The sequence below is a fragment of the Rhinopithecus roxellana genome, chromosome 13, assembly GCF_007565055.1.
Source record: "Rhinopithecus roxellana isolate Shanxi Qingling chromosome 13, ASM756505v1, whole genome shotgun sequence".
Lineage (NCBI taxonomy): Eukaryota > Metazoa > Chordata > Mammalia > Primates > Cercopithecidae > Rhinopithecus > Rhinopithecus roxellana.
This window is the reverse complement of record NC_044561.1, coordinates 3,937,747-3,954,189: the sequence shown is the minus strand read 5'-3', so window position 1 is coordinate 3,954,189 and position 16,443 is coordinate 3,937,747. Positions and strand designations below refer to the sequence as shown.

Here is a 16,443-nt window from a genome sequence, read left to right as displayed (position 1 = left end):
TAACATGGTGAAACCCCGTCTCTACTAAAAAATAGAAAAAATTAGCCAGGCATGGGGGCGGGCACCTGTAGTCCCAGCTACTTGGGAGGCTGAGGCAGGAGAATGATGTGAACCCAGGAGGTGGAGCTTGCAGTGAGCCAAGATCGTGCCACTGCACTCCAGCCTGGGAGACAGAGCGAGACTCCGTCTCAAAAAAAAAAAAAAAATTAGCCAGGTGTGGTGGCAGGCACCTGTAATCCCAGCTACTCAGGAGGCTGAGGCAGGAGAATCACTTGAACCTGGGAGGTGGAGGTTGCAGTGAGCCGAGATCGCACCATTGGACTCCAGCCCGGGCAACAACAGCAATAATACACAAATGGCCAATGAGCATATAAAAAAGATTATCATCACTAATCATCAGAGAAATACAAATCAAAACCACAATAAGACATTACTTTGTATCCATTAGGATGGTTAATATTTAAAAAACCAACAGGTCCAGGCATGGTGGCTCATGCCTGTAATCCCAGAACTTTGGGCAGCCAAGGTGAGTGGATCACTTGACACTAAGAGTTTGAGACCAGCCTGGCTAACACAGCAAAACCCCATCTCTACTAAAAATACAAAAAGCTGGGTGTGGTGGCATATGCCTGTAATCCTGGCTACTCAGGAGGCTGAGGGCATGTGAATCACTTGAACCCCGGAAGCTAAGGGTGCAATGAGCCAGGATCCTGCTGATACACTCCAGCCTAAGTGACAGAGTACGACTGTCAAAAAAGAGAAGAGAGGGAACGGGGGTGGGGAGGGGCAGGGGGAAGAAGAGAGGAAGGGAGGGAGGGAGAGAGGGAGGAAGGGAAGGGGAGAGGAAGGGGAGGGGAAGGGGAGGGGAAGGGGAGGGAGGGGAGGGGAAGGGGAGGGGAAGGGAGGGGAGGGGAGGGGAAGGGGAGGGGAGGGGAGGGGAGGGGAGGGGAGGGGAGGGAGGGAAACCAGTGTTGGTGAGGACGTGGAGAAACTGGAACTCTTGTGCACTGTTGCTAGAACAGTAAAATGAGTAGCTGCTGTGGAGAACAGTCCGGAGGCTTCTCAAAAAAATTAAAAATAGAACTGCCATACAAGGTAGCAATCCTGCTTCTGGGTATACATCCAAAAGAATTGACAGCAGTGTCTTAAATAGATATTTGAATACTTAATGTTGATAGCAGCACTATTCACAATAACCAGAAGGTGGAAGCTACCTAAATGTCCATCAGTGCATGAATGGATAAACAAAATGTGGCACATACATACAATGGAATATTATTCAACCTTAAAATAAGGAAATCCTGTCACATGCTATAACATGGATGAACCTTAAGGATGTTATGCTAAGTTAAATAAACCAGCCACAAAAAGACAAATACTGTGATGACACTTACATGAGGTATCTGAAGCAGTCCAATTCATAGAAACAGAAAGTAGAATGGTTGTTACTAGGGGTCATGGGGACAGGGATAGAGGAATTGTTTAATGGGAACAGAATTGTTGGGAAAAGTATGGTGAAGTGGACACTCAACAGCACTGAGAGGAATGTAAATTGATATAATTCTGTAAGGCCACTCTGCAATAAGTATATTTTAATGTATCATCATGTATATTTTAATATTTTGGACAATGATTTTTATATTTTCAATATATATATTTAGTCTCTTTTTAAAAGTCTATATCCTCTGATCTCACAATTCCCCTTTCAGGAATAAATCCAGAAGAAACATTTTGACAGGTAGGCAAAATTATGTTTTCAAAAATGTTCACGGCAGGAATGTTTATAGTAATGACCAAAACACCACAAACAAACAAAAAAACAAAACAAAAACCCAGACTATTCCAGATTAGGGGTTGAGTAAAGATTTATGCACATTGGAATACCAGCCATTGAAAATAAGGATGTAGATACACTAGAAAACATTCCCAATACACTGGTAAAAAAGGAAAATAAGTTATAAACCAGTTGGAGAAAAAAACTTTATTTCCATGTGGAAAAGTACAGAAGGACACATACCAAAATGTAAACATTAGTGGTAAAAATTTGGGATAACAGATTTTTTTCTGATTTTTCTATAATGACAGGTTATCAGCACATGTTTTTAACAATGCATAAAATAAAACAACTCAATGATTTCCATTTCACAGTAGAGTCTGGCCCATATGTTCACGACTTCTCAGGTGGGGTCAGAAAAAAATCTCTACAAAACACAGCGAGCTGGGATGAATTTCTCAGCTGTGTATTGTGAATAGGCAAGAGGAGTCAAGATATAATGAGAATTTCGAACAGTTCATGGAATTAAAAGATAAAAACAAAAAACATAAACCTTATTTCTCAACATAAGTTCCAACAAGTTCAAGACACTTTAGTAAGCTATGACACAAGCCATTCAGTCCACCCCTAAAGAACTGAGTGTCCTGGGAATGTAACCATGCCAAGGCAGTCTTTTTTACATTTTTAACAGAAGAAAAATGGGTGCCCAATAAAGATTTTTAAGATTAGGAAACAAAGCCGGCCAGGCGCGGTGGCTCACGCCTATAATCCCAGCACTTTGGGAGACTGAGGCAGGCGAATCACAAGGTCAGGAGTTCGAGACCAGCCTGGCCAACACGGTGAAACCCCTTTTCTACTAAAAATACAAAGAATTAGCTGGGCGTGGTGCCAAATACCTGTAATCCCAGCTACTAGAGAGACTGAGGCAGGAGAATCGCTTGAACCTGGGAGGCAGAGGTTGCAGTGAGCTGAGATTATGCCACGGCACTCTAGCCCAGGCAACAGTGCGAGACTCCGTCTCAAAAAAAAAAAAAAAAAAAAAAAAAAAAAAAAAAAAAAAAAAAAAAAAAAAAAAAAAAATTAGGAAACAAACTAAGTCAGAAGGAACCTAATGATCCGGGAATGCCTAATGATTTCCCATCAAAACCGTTGCAAAATTGCCCTTGTTTCATGAGAACAGTGAATAGGAGCATTGTCATGGTGGAGAAGGACTCTCTAGTAAAGCTTTCCTGGGTGTTTTTTTGCTAAAGCTTTGGCTAATTTTCTTAAAACAAAGCAGATGTTACCGATCTTTGGCCCTCCAGAATATCAATAAGGAAAATGCCATGAGCATCTCAAAAAACTGTTGCCATAACTTTTGCTCTTGACCTGTCTGTCCACTTTTGCTTTGAGTGGACCACTTCCACATCTTTGTAGCCATTGTTTTTGATGTGCTTATCTTCAGGATCATACTGGTAAAGCCATGTTTCATTTCCAGTTACAATTATTTAAAGAAATGCTTCAGGATCTTGATCCCACATATTTAAAATTTCCACTGAAAGTTCTGCTCTTGCCTGCAGCTGATCTGGGCACTATAGTTTTGGTCCCCATTGAATGGAAAGTTTGCTCAACTTTAATTCTGTAAACTGAACCAAATGATATGTGTACAGTATTGGCTATTGTTCCTGCTGTTAATAATGATTCTCTTCAATTAGGGCATGAACAAGATGAATTTTTTTCCTCACAAATTAATGTGGATGGTCTGCCACTACACGCTTTATTTATTTATTTATTTATTTATTTTGAGACGGAGTCTCACTCAGGAGTGTCACCCAGGCTGGAATGCAGTGGCGAGATCTCCACTCACTGCAACCTCTGCCTCCTGAGTGTAAGCAATTCTCCTGCCTCAGCCTCCTGAGTAACTGGGATTACAGGCACCCACCACCATGCCCAACTAATTTTTGTATTTTTAGTAGAGACGGGGTTTCATCATGTTGGCCAGGCTGGTCTCAAACTCCTGACCTCAGGAGATCCGCCTGCCTAGTCCTCCCAAAGTGCTGGGATTATAGGTGTGAGCCACCACGCCCGGCCTATTTATTTATTTATTTATCTGAGATGGAGTCTTACTCTGTTGCCCAGGCTGAAATGCAGTGGCGCGATCTTGGCTCACTGCAACCTCCGCCTCCTGGGTTCAAGCGATTATCCTGCCTCAGCCTCCTGAGTAGCTGGGATTACAGGCACATACCACCACGCCTGGCTAATTTTTGTATTTTTCGTAGAGACAGGGTTTCATCATGTTGGTCAGGCTGGTCTCGAACTCCTGACTTTGTGATCTGCCCGCCTCGGCCTTCCAAAGTGCTGGGATTATAGGCATGAGCCACCACACCCAGCCTATTTATTTTTTGAGATGGAGTTTTGCTCTTGTTGCCCAGGCTGGAATGCGTGATCTTGGCTCATTGCAACCCCTGCCTCTCAGGTTCAAGCGATTCTCCTGCTTTGGCCTCCCAAGTAGCTGGGATTACAGGTGCCACTACCACACCCAGCTAATTTTTTATATTTTCAGTAGAGATGGGGTTACCCCATGTTGGCCAAGCTGGTCTGGAACTCCAGACCTCAGGCAATACACCCACTTTGGCCTCCCAAAGTGCTGGGATTACAACCGTGAGCCACTGTGCCCACCCAGGCTTTGTATTTTACATAATCTTGTCCCTTCTCTTTTTTGAGACAGGGTCTCTCTCTGCCAACCAAGGCTGGAGTGCAGTGGCACAATCTTAGCTCACTGCAACCTCCACCTCCCAGGTTCAAGTGATTCTCCCACCTCAGCCTTCCAAGTAGCTAGGACTACAGGTACATACATGCCACCACATCGAACTATTTCTTTGTGTTTTTAGTAGAGATAGCGTTTTATCATGTTGCCTGAGCTGGTCTTAAAAACTCCTGGGTTCAAGTGATCCACCCACCTCAGCCTCCCAAAGTTCTGGGATTACAGGCATCAGCCACTGCACCCAGCCCTTGTCCCTTCTTTTTTAATTTTATTTATTTACTTATTTTGATATGGAGTCTTGCTGTGTTGCCCAGGCTGGAGTGCAGTCACATGATCTCAGCTCACTGCAACCTCCACCTCCCGGGTTCCCACAATTCTCCTGCCTCAGTCTCCCAAGTAGCTGGGATCACAGGCATGTGCCACCATGCCTGGCTAATTTTACATATTCTTAGTAGAGACAGGGTTTCACCATGTTGGTCAGCTGGTCTCAAAACTCCTGACTTCAAGTGATCCACCTGCCTCAGCCTCCCAAAGTGCTGGGATTACAGGTGTGAGCCATTGCGCCTGGCCTCTTGTCCCCGCTTATTACATTATCCATTTGTAAACTGCTGATTTATTTGGGCCATTTCCCCATAAACTTTTCCTAAAGCATCAATGGTTTCACCATTCTTCCATCCAAGTTTTAACATAAATTTAATGTTTGTTCTTCTTTCAATTTTAGCAGTATTCATGTTGCTCTGATAGGAGCCCTTTTTCAAATTGATATTTTATTTTTCTTAGTGCCTCAAACTAAATCCTGTTCAGTTATATTATAACAAGTTAGTACGAGTTAATTTTGGTGGAAAAATAATCTGGAATCCATGCATAGTTTCTTCGTAACTCATATTTTCCATGATCTTTTTGAAGACTCCTCATAGAATCAATCTTCTCCCACTCAAGTTTTTTTTAGGTTTCTTTTTTTAATAACATCTTTTATTTGTATACAATTATAAAGTACAAACTTGTTTTATTAGGATTTTTCTTATTTTTTAAAAAAATTTATTTTTAGTCAACTGACTCCCTTTTATTTACCAGCAGTTTGCTCTGACAGAATAAATTACAAACTATTGTTTTGCTTAATCCTTTTAACCACCATGTCAGGCACACAGGTTGGAGGATATTAGCTTTCATTTTATAAACAGTGGAAACACTGTACCCACATTTAGTGTAAGACAGAGCTGGGATATAAGCCTTGGGCTTCCATAGTCACAACTGCCTTTTTCCGTAACTTTGTAACACATCATTTTTAAGTAATCTGATTTCACAATGTTTTACAGTATAAGAGTAACATCTATAGCATCTCTTCTTGGCAGGTTACCTCTAGAGAGAACCAATCTAATTACCTCATAAGCTGGCACTTTTTTTTTTTTTTTTTGGATGGAGTTTCACTCTTGTTGCCCAGGCTGGAGTGCAATGGTGTGATCTTGTCTCACTGCAACCTCTGCCTCCTTGGGTTCAAGCGATTCTCCTGCCTCAGCCTCCCAAGTAGCTGGGATTACAGGCATGTGCCACCATGCCTGGCTATAGCCTTCTTTTTTCTTTCTTTCTTTAAATTTTATTTTGTGAGATGAGGTCCCAGTATTTTGCTCAGTGTGGTCTTGAACTCCTGGCCTCAAGTAATCCTCCCACCTCAGCCTCTCGAATAGGTGGGACTACAGATGTGCACCACTATCTCTGGTTCTTTAGTTTCTATCCAGGAAGCTAGGGTACTAATAGGTCCTTCTTTCGTGAGAAGAAAACAGAGAAAGAATCCTTTTCTTTTTTGAGGGACAGCTGGAGTAGAGGAGTTAATGCACAGTACCTAAGTTCAAATCTAAATCCAAGCTCTCCCACATGCACTTTAAGCAAATTACTTCTTTTTGTTTTCCCACCTGTGAAATGAGGGAAACAGTACTGATCTTCACTGTAGACAGACTGAGTTTTTTTTTATTATTATTATATTTTGAGACAAAGTCTCACCCTGTTACCCAGGCTGGAGTGCAGTGTCACGATCTCAGCTCACTACAACCTCCCCTCTGCCTCCCGGGCTCAAGCAATTCTCGTGCCTCAGCCTCCTGAGTCACTGGGATTACAGACGTGCACCATCATGCCCAGCTAATTTTTCGTATTTTTACTAGAGACGGGGGTTTCATCATGTTGGCCAGGCTAGGTCTTGAACTCCTGGTCTCATGTATCCACTGGCCCTGGCCTCCCAAAGTGCTGGGATTACAGGCATGAGCCACCATGCCTGGCCGATAGAGTGGTTTTAACTACAGTATAAAGCTCTTGGAACTAAGAACAGTACTTGAAATATTTAAGTATTCAATAAATGCTATTAAGTATTCAGGAGCACAAAATGGATCCCATGACGGTAATTCAAAGGACCACAAAAATCAGTGTTCCTGTGTTTTGTTTTTTAAAACATGCTTCCTTCCCTTCCTCCAACACACAAGCAGCAAAGTAGAGAGACACTCACAGCCCAAGCGAGAAGACACCCAAACACCAAATTAGAAATGGCTTCACAGGCAGTCCCAGAGTCAAAGCCGGTTCCCAGACCAGTCCCATCCCACAGCAGCCTGCCTCCTCTTTTCAATATGACGGATGCCACTGTGTCCGTCGCCAAGGACTCCCTGGCAGATGGAATGGCCACAGCCATCTCCAAGACGGCGGTAGCACCCATCAAGTGGGTCAAGCTGCTGCTACAGGTGCAGCATGCCAGCAAGCAGATCACTGCAGATAAGCAATACAAGGGCATTATAGACTGCATGGTCTATATTCCCAAGGAGCAGGGAGTCCTGTCATTTTGGTGCAGTAACCTGATCAATGTCATCAGATACCTCCTCCAACCAGGCTCTTAACTTCGCCTTCAAAGATAAATACAAGAGGCTCTTCTTGGGTAGTAAGGACAAAAGGTCCCAGTTTTGGTGCTACTTTGCAGGGAATCTGGCATCAGGCGGTACCACTGGGGCCACGTCCTTGTTTTGTGTACCCTCTTGATTTTGCCCATACTCGTCTAGCAGCTGATGTGGGCAAAGCTGGAGCTGAAAGGGAATTCCAAGTCTTCGGTGACCAACTGGTTAAGATCTACAGATCTGATGAGATTAAGAGCCTGTACCAAGGCTTTAACACGTATGTGCAGGGTATTATCTATCGAGCTGCCTGCTGCCTACTTCATTATCTATGACACTGCAAAGGGAAAGCTTCCGGATCCCAAGGACACTCACATCGTCATCAGCTGGGTGATGCACAGACTGTCACTGCCGTTGCTGGGTTGACTTCCTATCCATTTAACACCGTTCACCGCTGCATGATGATGCAGTCAGGACGCAAAGGAACTGACATCATGTACACAGGCACACTTGACTGCTGGAGGAAGATTACTCATGATGAAGGAGGCAAAGCTTTTTTCAAGGGTGCATGGTCCAATGTTCTGAGAGGCATGGGTGGTGCTTTTGTGCTTCTCTTGTATGATGAAACCAAGAAGTACACGTAAGTTATTTCCTAGGATTTTTCCCCCTGTGAACAGGCATGTTGTATTATATAACATATTTCAGCATTCTTTTTTTTTTTTTTTTTTGAGACGGAGTCTCCCTCTATTGCCCAGGGTGGAGTGCAGTGGCACAATCTCGGCTCACTGCAACCTCCACCTTTTGGGGTCAAGCAACTCTCCTGCCTCAGCCTCCTAAGTAGCTGGGACTACAGGCACCTGCCACCACTCCTGGCTTTTTTTTTTGTATTTTTAGTAGAGACAGGGTTTCACCATATTGGCCAGGCTGGTCCTGAACTCCTGACCTTGTGATCCACCCGCCTCGGCCTCCCAAAGTGCTGGGATTACAGACATGAGCCACCGTGCCCAGCTATCTTCAGCATTCTTGACAGACTCCTTGCTGTCAATTTATCAGTGTCAACTATTTATTGGTTGTAAATAGGAAGCAGTAATATTCATCTGACCAGTTTTCTCTTAAAGCCATTTCGATGATGATGATGGTGATGGGACTCAGTTATATTTTTTATTTCAGTCACTCCTAATAAATAACAAATTTGGAGAAATAAATATCTTTAAAAAAAAAAAAAAAAGAAATGGCTTCACACCTTGGAATGACAAATGCTCAAATGGCTCCCAGTAAGTGCGCACAGGGACACCACTGTCAGAGTGGTGAGCAATCATCTACCACAAAATATAACAAAGCAGCAAAGGTACATAGGAAGCACGTGAGGACATACAACCTCTAAGGCCCATATAAATCTGTCAAGAAAACTTTCTGGAGGAAGGAAAGATAGAAGAAAAGATCTGGATATCAACATTTGGTAATGTCTACCTCAATCTTCCTGACAACCACATTCAAACCGACCTGGGTATGCTGGTCCCAAGCACATCATCCAGCTTGAGTTTCAATGCTGGGTGGGAGAAAAGGAACTTGAGGGCAAGTCAGAGCCCAGAAAGGAGCATAATTTACAACTGCACAGCGGGGGAGACTGAGTTTGAGTGTGGGAAACGGGAAAGGGGGCGTGTGGGGTAAAGAGGGGAGTGCAGTGGAGTCAGCCCTTAGTGAACAAGTCTGCCTTGAAGGTGGAGATGGGCACCCCTCTGGCTGAATCTGCTCCAGTAGAGAGCTCAGGGGCCAGCAGCAGGCACCGCAAGGAGCAAAGCAACTGGTGTAAGTTCCACAGCTTCCCGCGACCAAGAGTGCTTCATTCTGCCCAGGCATCTGTTCAGTCCCATCTTTTATTTTAAGACCAGATCTGGCTCTGTCACCCAGGCTAGAGTGCAGTGGTACAGTCTGGGCTCACTGCAGCCCAAACTCCTGGGTTCAAACGATCCTCCTACCACAGCATCCCAAGCAGCTGGGATTATGGGTGCACACCACCATGCCCCGCTAATTTTCTACTTTTTGTAGAGATGGGGTCTCACTATGTTGCCCAGGCTTGTCTCAAACTCCTGGGCCACTTCAGCTTTCCAAAGTGTTGGAATTAGAGGCATGAGCCACTGTACTTGGCCTCAATCTTTTCAATCTTCTGTTTTTAAAAGCAGACATCTCCCTGGTTGGAGCAAGGAGGAAACTGGGCTTTGGAAAGTTCCAAGAGCCAAGGAGAAGCCCCACAACAGTTCGAGATCTTTCCAGAATAATCCACACTCCACCTCCTCATCCCTCTTACCAAAGGGCGACACTTGGTTCCTGGGAGTAGGGGGAGATACACGCCCAGTACCTGTCCTCATCCAACAAAGTCACAGGCACCCAAAGGCAGCCGCGCTGCCACCGAGGGCCCCCGGCTGCTCATGACCGCCAGTCAGCTCCGGCCTTTCTCAAAAGGAGACACGCGGCTCGCAAACCCTCCCCGCCCCGAGGAGGCACGCGTCATGGCCCTGCGCCCTGAAGAGGCGCCTTCCCACCCCCGCCCCTCAAACGCGAGAGGCCACGCGTTCCGGCCTCCGCTGCTTCCGCCACCTCCACGTGCCGCAACACCAGTGAGTGGGCGCGCGCTCCCAACGGTCGGGGGCGGAGCTGAGAGCACCGCGCCCAAAAAAGGCGGCAAAGTCCCTGACTCGCTGAGAGCTTGCGAGCCGCGATGTCTATCCCATTCATCTCCTCTCCTCTGACAGCACGCCGTGATTCCCCTCAGGCACCTTTCACCGTTAGGGATGAGGACCCCGCGGCGGTTCTCGGTGTGGCTCTGATTCACCGCCATCTTGCTTCGGGCCTCCTCCTGCCGCCCCGCAGATGGAAAGAGGCGGGACCGGCGCCGAGCCGTGGGGTGTGGCTCTGAGGGGGAGGGCGGAGATTATGACGTAAGGAGGAGGAGGAACGAGAGCGGGTCACTTGGCGAGGCAGGGCGGGGGGCGGAGTCAGGGTGGGCCCCCGCCGAGAAACGGGATAAAGGGGCGGGTCCTGAGAATTAGCTCCGCCCCCTAGAGCGCGAAGGGGTGAGTGATAGGTGAGTGGCCACCCGACCTCACCTGCCCCCTTAGCCCCATGCCTTTAGGTATGGACTTGGGTTGGTCCTGTCAGGAATGAAAATTAAAGGCAGCCGTCACGAGAACCCCAGCCAGGATTTCCCTGCGCCTCCTCGCCCAGCCAGGAAACTGTTGCCTTTCGGAGAAGGGGTCCAGAACAACTGCCCGCCTCCCTAGGCCCGCAGAACTTTCTTCCACCAGCGGAGGCCCAGAAGCCCTTGAGTGAGTCCCTGCCAGTTCCAGGATCGAGTCCCTGCCAGTTCCAGGATCGAAAGCGCCTTTGTCTCTGGGTCATCTTTCATGCCTGCCCTGCTTCCTCCAGGGTGATGGTGGGAATGGGGTGGGACACGTTATACTGGAATTGCTTTGAGGACTAAAATGTTGTACATTTTCTTATTTCCTTTAAGCTTCACAAATACAGGCCGGGCGCAGTGGCTTACGCCTGTAATCCCAGCACTTTGGGAGGCCCAGGCGGGAGGGTCGCTTGAGCTCAGGGGTTCAAAACCAGCCTGGGCAACATGGTGAGCCTTGTCTCTACCAAATTTTTTTTTTTAATTAGCCGTGTGTGGTGGCTTACACCTGTAGTCCCAGCTACTCAGGAGGCTGAGGCAGGAGGATCGCTTGAGCCAGGGAGATAGAAGCTGGGGATGGCAGTGAGCCGTGATCACACCACCACACTCCAGCCTGGGCGGCAGAGCAAGACCCTATTTCAAATAATGAAAATAAACTTCACAAATAGTATCAGAGATCTTCAAAGAGATTAAAAAGATCTTCAAAGAGATGTAAACCTCTTCTTGACTACTGTATTTCATGGAATTTAAAATGCTATTAAGTATAAGATGCAACAATTTTCATGTACCACTGAGAAAAAAAAAAAAAAAAAACGTTGCCAAATAAACTGACATCCCATCAATTGTAAATGTATCTTGATTTCAGAAAATTTACTTCAAAATACAAGACTTACTAGAGCAACCTTGGGCAAAGATTATTATGTTCTCGGGACTTCAGTTTCCATGTATCTGTATGAAGGCATTGAATAGAAGAGCTCTCAGGTTTCTTTCAGCTGTGACATTTTATGTTCATCAAACTGCTTTGTAACTCACATTTCATTTCTCTCCATCTCAGTGTCATGATGCTACTCTACTTCCTGCCCTCGTCATTTTACTTCAATCACTCCAAGAGCCTCCTGCCTCGTCTTCCTCCAACTCTGACCCCTCCAAACCACTTCCCACCATTCATCTGTACCTTGCACTCACCCTACAGAATGTTGAGGCCTCAAACATAACTGCCTACAGTCGTCACGTTCAGAGAAATAATATATAAGGAAATACTGTGTTATTTGCTGGCTACCATAAAGAGTGTGCACCTTAAGGAGAGGAAGGGTTGGTTTAAGTTCAAGAAAGATACAAGCTAGTGCTTAAGTTTTAATCCTTATTCACTGTAAAATAAGCAGGTATCTAGGTAAGATGGGTCCACTCCTTTTATTTTATTTTTTATGTATTTATTTTTGAGACAGGGTCTCGTTGTATTGCCCAGGCTGGTCTTGAACTCCTAGGCTCAAGTGATCCTCCTGCCTTGGCCTCCCAAAGTTCTGGGATTACAGGCATGAGCCACCACGCCCAGCCAGGTCCACTCCTTTCATAGACTTGGTCCTTACACATTCAGGAAAAAGGAGGGGAAAGCCAGAAAGTTAACTGAATGGAAATAAGCATCATTTTCACTGGAGACAGGCTGTGCTTTGCACAGCATCCCTCAAGGTCAGGTGTGATAGTTCCATCACTCACTCATTTTGTTGTTGCTTTTTTTTTTTTTTTGAGACAGGGTCTTGCTCTGTTGCCCAGGCTGGAGCACAGTGGTATGATCTCAGCTCACTGCACCTCCAACCTCCCATGCTCAAGCCATCCTCCCACCTCAACCTCCCATCCATTACTCACTTTGGATATGAAACACTAGAAAATAATGACTGAGGCCCGACCTCACGCCAGCTGAACATGAACTGACCTCACAAAGTGTTTTCATCTCTAATAGCTGTGGCTATTTCTTACCAAGAAAGCCTCACCCTCCACACATGGGTGAGATGACGTAACGGCTGATTTGGTCAAGGAGCACAAATAAGACAGGCCAGGCAGTTACTGTTCAAACAGCAATGTTTAGTTGTACAGCACATAAAGTCTAGCAACAATTACAGGACCAGTTTGAGTGTCTGTTTGCTTGTTTTCAATTGGGAAATTTAACTGTAATGTCACCATAAGATTGGCTGGGACTGGTAACATTTTAGAAATGGGTCGTTCTTGCATCCCCTAGGTATGGGCCTCTTGCTCCATCAGGACTTGGTTGTAGATGAATGGCCCACAAGTCACCAGCCTTCGAGCAAGTTGTGTCCAGGTGGAGACAGGGAGGGGGCGGGCAAAGGGGAATTCTATAAAGACACAGTGTGTGGGGCAGTGGCAGTCAACATTCGCAAACATTCATGCATCTGATGGGGGGGGGGGGCTTTGCCCTCCCTTGGGTATTTTCCATTAGCCTACAGTGACCACCTGTGGCCAGGCTAATTCATTACTCACATTAATGGGGAAGGGGGTTGGGGGTAGAAGTAGGTAGGGTAGGTGGGAAGAGATCCTTCTTATTGCTGAGTGGACAGAAGGGTGTTAGTTTTTCCTTAGTGTGTACGTATTGTGGGTTTCTGGGGGTTTGTGTATTTAGTTTTTGTTTGTTTGGACAAAAGAACGTCAACTCCAGCAATGTCTTCTTAGGAAAACCACTCTTCCTTAGTAGCTGCGTTACGAGGTGGGGAGGATGTACAACCGCACTCTGGGCCAGCCACAAGTGGTGATTTTTTAAAAAGTGATCCTAGCCCTTGCTCCCCAACATCTGTAGTGACCCACTCTCATGAATACTTTTAAGTGATGAAGGAGACACCCTTGTCCCACGTTGGGGCTCACACAGCTGATCTCAATGAATCTAGTAAACAGAAAAATTGCTTTCTTGACCTTTTAAGGAAGCCAAGAGTAGCTCATGCAGATGAATGGGTAGGGAGCAATGCCATTGCCCTTAGAGATGGTTACAAGTAGCTGGGATGGGCTTACAAGGGCAGAAGAAACTCTTAATGAGTTCTTTCGCCTTGCAGATGGGCTGGGACCGGCTGACACAGATGATGTGGTAGGGCAGTGCTGGCAGAACCCCACTCCACTGGGAGGAGAGGAGTGGTTTGGATAAATGGAGGATGCAACTGTCCTAAAGAGGCAGCTGGCCCCTCCCACCTACTGAGGGCTGAGAGGGGCTGTGGTGGTGAGCTGGACGAGCACAGCATTAAAAAGGGCCTGGCCCTGCAGCAATAACAGCTGAGAGGAATGGAGGGAGAAGCAGCGCTTGAAATGGACTTCATTCAGCAGTGGGGCAGGGGGTAGCTGGCACAGGTGGAAGGACATTGCCCAGGAGGCCTTCTCCCTGCAGGGGGGTTGAGAATGGTTGAGGGTGTGGAGACCAGCAGCTGGCAGAAGACATATAAAATAGCTTCTCCAGGGAGGCTGAGATTATGGTTCAGGGGTGCCAGGCACCATTCCTACTCAGCCTCTCCAACGCCCACCTCCCATGCCCATAGATCTTCCCCTGCTGGTCCAAGGTCTCCAAACAGGACTGCTTCTATAGCAGCCAAGGATCCCTGTTCTGTTGAAATGTAGTAACCTCTGGGCTGTAGCACTGCTGCTATTCTATCATGACAGGTGCCTACCCTGTAACTTTGTGAGCAAGGGAGGATGAGGGCTGGGTTGGCAGCCTCCAGGAAAGATCGAGACCATAGGTTTGGGGTCACCAGTGACCTGATCACCCCCCACCTTTCTCCTGGTCCACTGAATCTTGGGTCTTGAGTCTTATGTTTTTTCCTAGCACCTGAGTGATAAAAGACTGGGATTATAAGTGCTGGGATTCGTAGAGGACCAGTGAAACACCTAGGCTGAACCAGGAGATAGGACAGGAGGTTGTATGAGGTTATTGTAAACAGTTTCACTTGGTGTTTTCCCGTTCCTAAGGCTAAATTGTTTCCCCGGCCCCAAATTTCATGAATCTTACAGATTAAAGGAAAAGAGTAACTTACTTGTAAAACAAACGGGGAAAATATATGCATTAATATAGGGCTTCAGGGAAAGGCAAGAAAAGCCTAAATATACGAGGGTGGGTATCATTGGGAATGTCTGTAGGAGTCAGGAGGAGAGGGAATTAGGGAAAAGCAGAGAAAGACAGACATAAATGTAATTAGATTCAGCACAAAAGTGATGGGGAATTGAAAAGAGAAGTCAAGTATGTATGAGGCAAATGGAGCAACAGAGAAGCCTGCTTAGAAGGGTGAGAAGTCTGACAGAAAAAAGAGAGGTGTGGTCAAAATTCTGTCTTTGAAGCCAAATCACTAAGAAAGACAAATAATGTATATTGTTTCTGATACTTCTTTAGAGTTAGTTCTAGAACCTGATGTCCCCATAAAAGGTTGTCTCACGTGACTAGCATGTGTGCTTCCTTTAACTAGACACTGGGAACTGCATAACTCACTGTGTTTCCCTCTTTGCACTGGCTGCCTATGAGCTCAGGGCCTGTTCCAGTGCTTGACTACAGAAACTTTCTTTCCTATTCCTTTCTTTGCCCCAGATTTATCTGGCAATCTCAGTTTATACTGTCCTGTACTTTTGTGATTTTATGTGAAGGCAGCCTAAAGTCATTTCTGGAAATAGACTAGGCATAAATGCTAAATATAGGAATGAACCTAAAGTAGATTCATCTAAAAGGAAGTGAGAGATGTCAGAGACAGGCAGGAGAGAGGGAGAGAAAGCAGTGTATGAGGGAAGGAGGGAAAGGGAGAAAGAAGACAGAGTGGGAAGCAGAGACAGGCACTGACCCAGCAGCAGAGGCCAGGTGAGTGGAGAGCAGCGGTAGGCTCTGGTGACAGGTGGTAGCTTTGGGACAGTGAACACGACACAGACTGAAGGGTGGAGTTCCACTTGTAGGCACTGATGCTTTCTGCAAGAACGCAGTTCTGGCCTACTTCTCTGCCTTCTCATGGCCTTTCTTTTCCCAGGAAGCCCCAGCCTTACCTCCAGACCACCCCCAACTTACAGGGAGGGTTGTCCTGAACTCCCTGCCCCCTACTCAGGTCTAGCTCCGCTGCCATCTGTCCTTGGAGAATCTCTATAGCCCCAGTTTGTGTGCAGGTTCCGAGAGAAGAGTTGCCTGTGGCTCACCTGCTCCCAGCACTTTTAAATGAAACCTCCCCGAGATCTCCTGAGTGAGGCAAAACAGCTTTGTTTTGGGACACAAGGAAAGGAGACAGATAATGGACACGCATGGAGGAGCCAAACTTACAAGGGACTCTCCAGGGAGGGCAGTGAAAATACCTCACCCCTGCATGCACATACACAGGCTCTCTCGCTCTCTCTTTCACACACACACACACACACACATACACATACGATGTAGACAAGATGCTCCACAAATACCAGACAGGCCTGCCTGTGGGACAGAGTTGAGAGGAAGAGGTGGTTGTTGGTGGTATTTGGGATGTGTGTGTGTGAAGTGGGTATGTGTGATGACACAGAGAAGTGGTCGTCATGGGTTACTGTCGTGGCTTTCCTCTGTGTCCACGCTCACCGGAGGGAGGCCTCCATTGTCATTGAGCCGCTTGGCCCTGTAAGTCTCATAGTGGATGTTGTGTGTCACTTCCTTGAGGTCCTGGAGGTGGGTCCTAGAGGACACAGGGTAAGAAGAGGGCTGCAGTTAGGGGCAGGAAGAGGAGGTGGTGACACACATCACTTCGAGTGACTGGACCCAATGACTGGGACCCAATCCCGGGAGCTAAGGATTCTTCTACAGCCCCTTCCAGTTTGCAACAGGAGCTGGAACTGGAGCAGAAAGCTCTGTCAGAGAGACGTGGAGATGCAGGAGATGAATCTGAACATATAGACCCTGACC

General features: G+C 46.4%; 2 protein-coding genes and 1 pseudogene across 5 annotated transcripts in view; 1 reads left to right on the top strand and 2 right to left on the bottom strand.

Moving 5' to 3' along the window:
* The window catches only part of WBP2NL (WBP2 N-terminal like), a 40,040-nt gene extending 29,806 nt beyond the window's left edge, over positions 1 to 10,234 (bottom strand). The window contains exon 1 of the mRNA XM_030915087.1: positions 10,162 to 10,234. Within this exon, the coding sequence (XP_030770947.1) occupies positions 10,162 to 10,223 (62 nt within the window). The 5' untranslated portion in view covers positions 10,224 to 10,234. The remainder of the gene's footprint in view (positions 1 to 10,161) is intronic.
* On the top strand, positions 7,078 to 8,028 carry LOC104670668 (annotated as a pseudogene).
* A 2,383-nt stretch (positions 10,235 to 12,617) lies between the features above and the next one.
* Positions 12,618 to 16,443, bottom strand: part of SEPTIN3 (septin 3) — a 29,906-nt gene continuing 26,080 nt past the window's right edge. For 3 of the 4 annotated variants that reach the window (XM_030915084.1, XM_030915083.1, XM_030915086.1), the window contains 2 exons: positions 16,123 to 16,216; positions 12,618 to 13,935 (listed from right to left, as the gene is read on the bottom strand). In XM_030915084.1, coding sequence (XP_030770944.1) covers positions 13,870 to 13,935; positions 16,123 to 16,216 — 160 coding nt within the window. In that variant the 3' untranslated portion in view covers positions 12,618 to 13,869. Of the gene's footprint in view, positions 16,217 to 16,443 lie in introns of all 4 variants that reach the window. The other variant, XM_030915085.1, reaches the window with a different exon arrangement.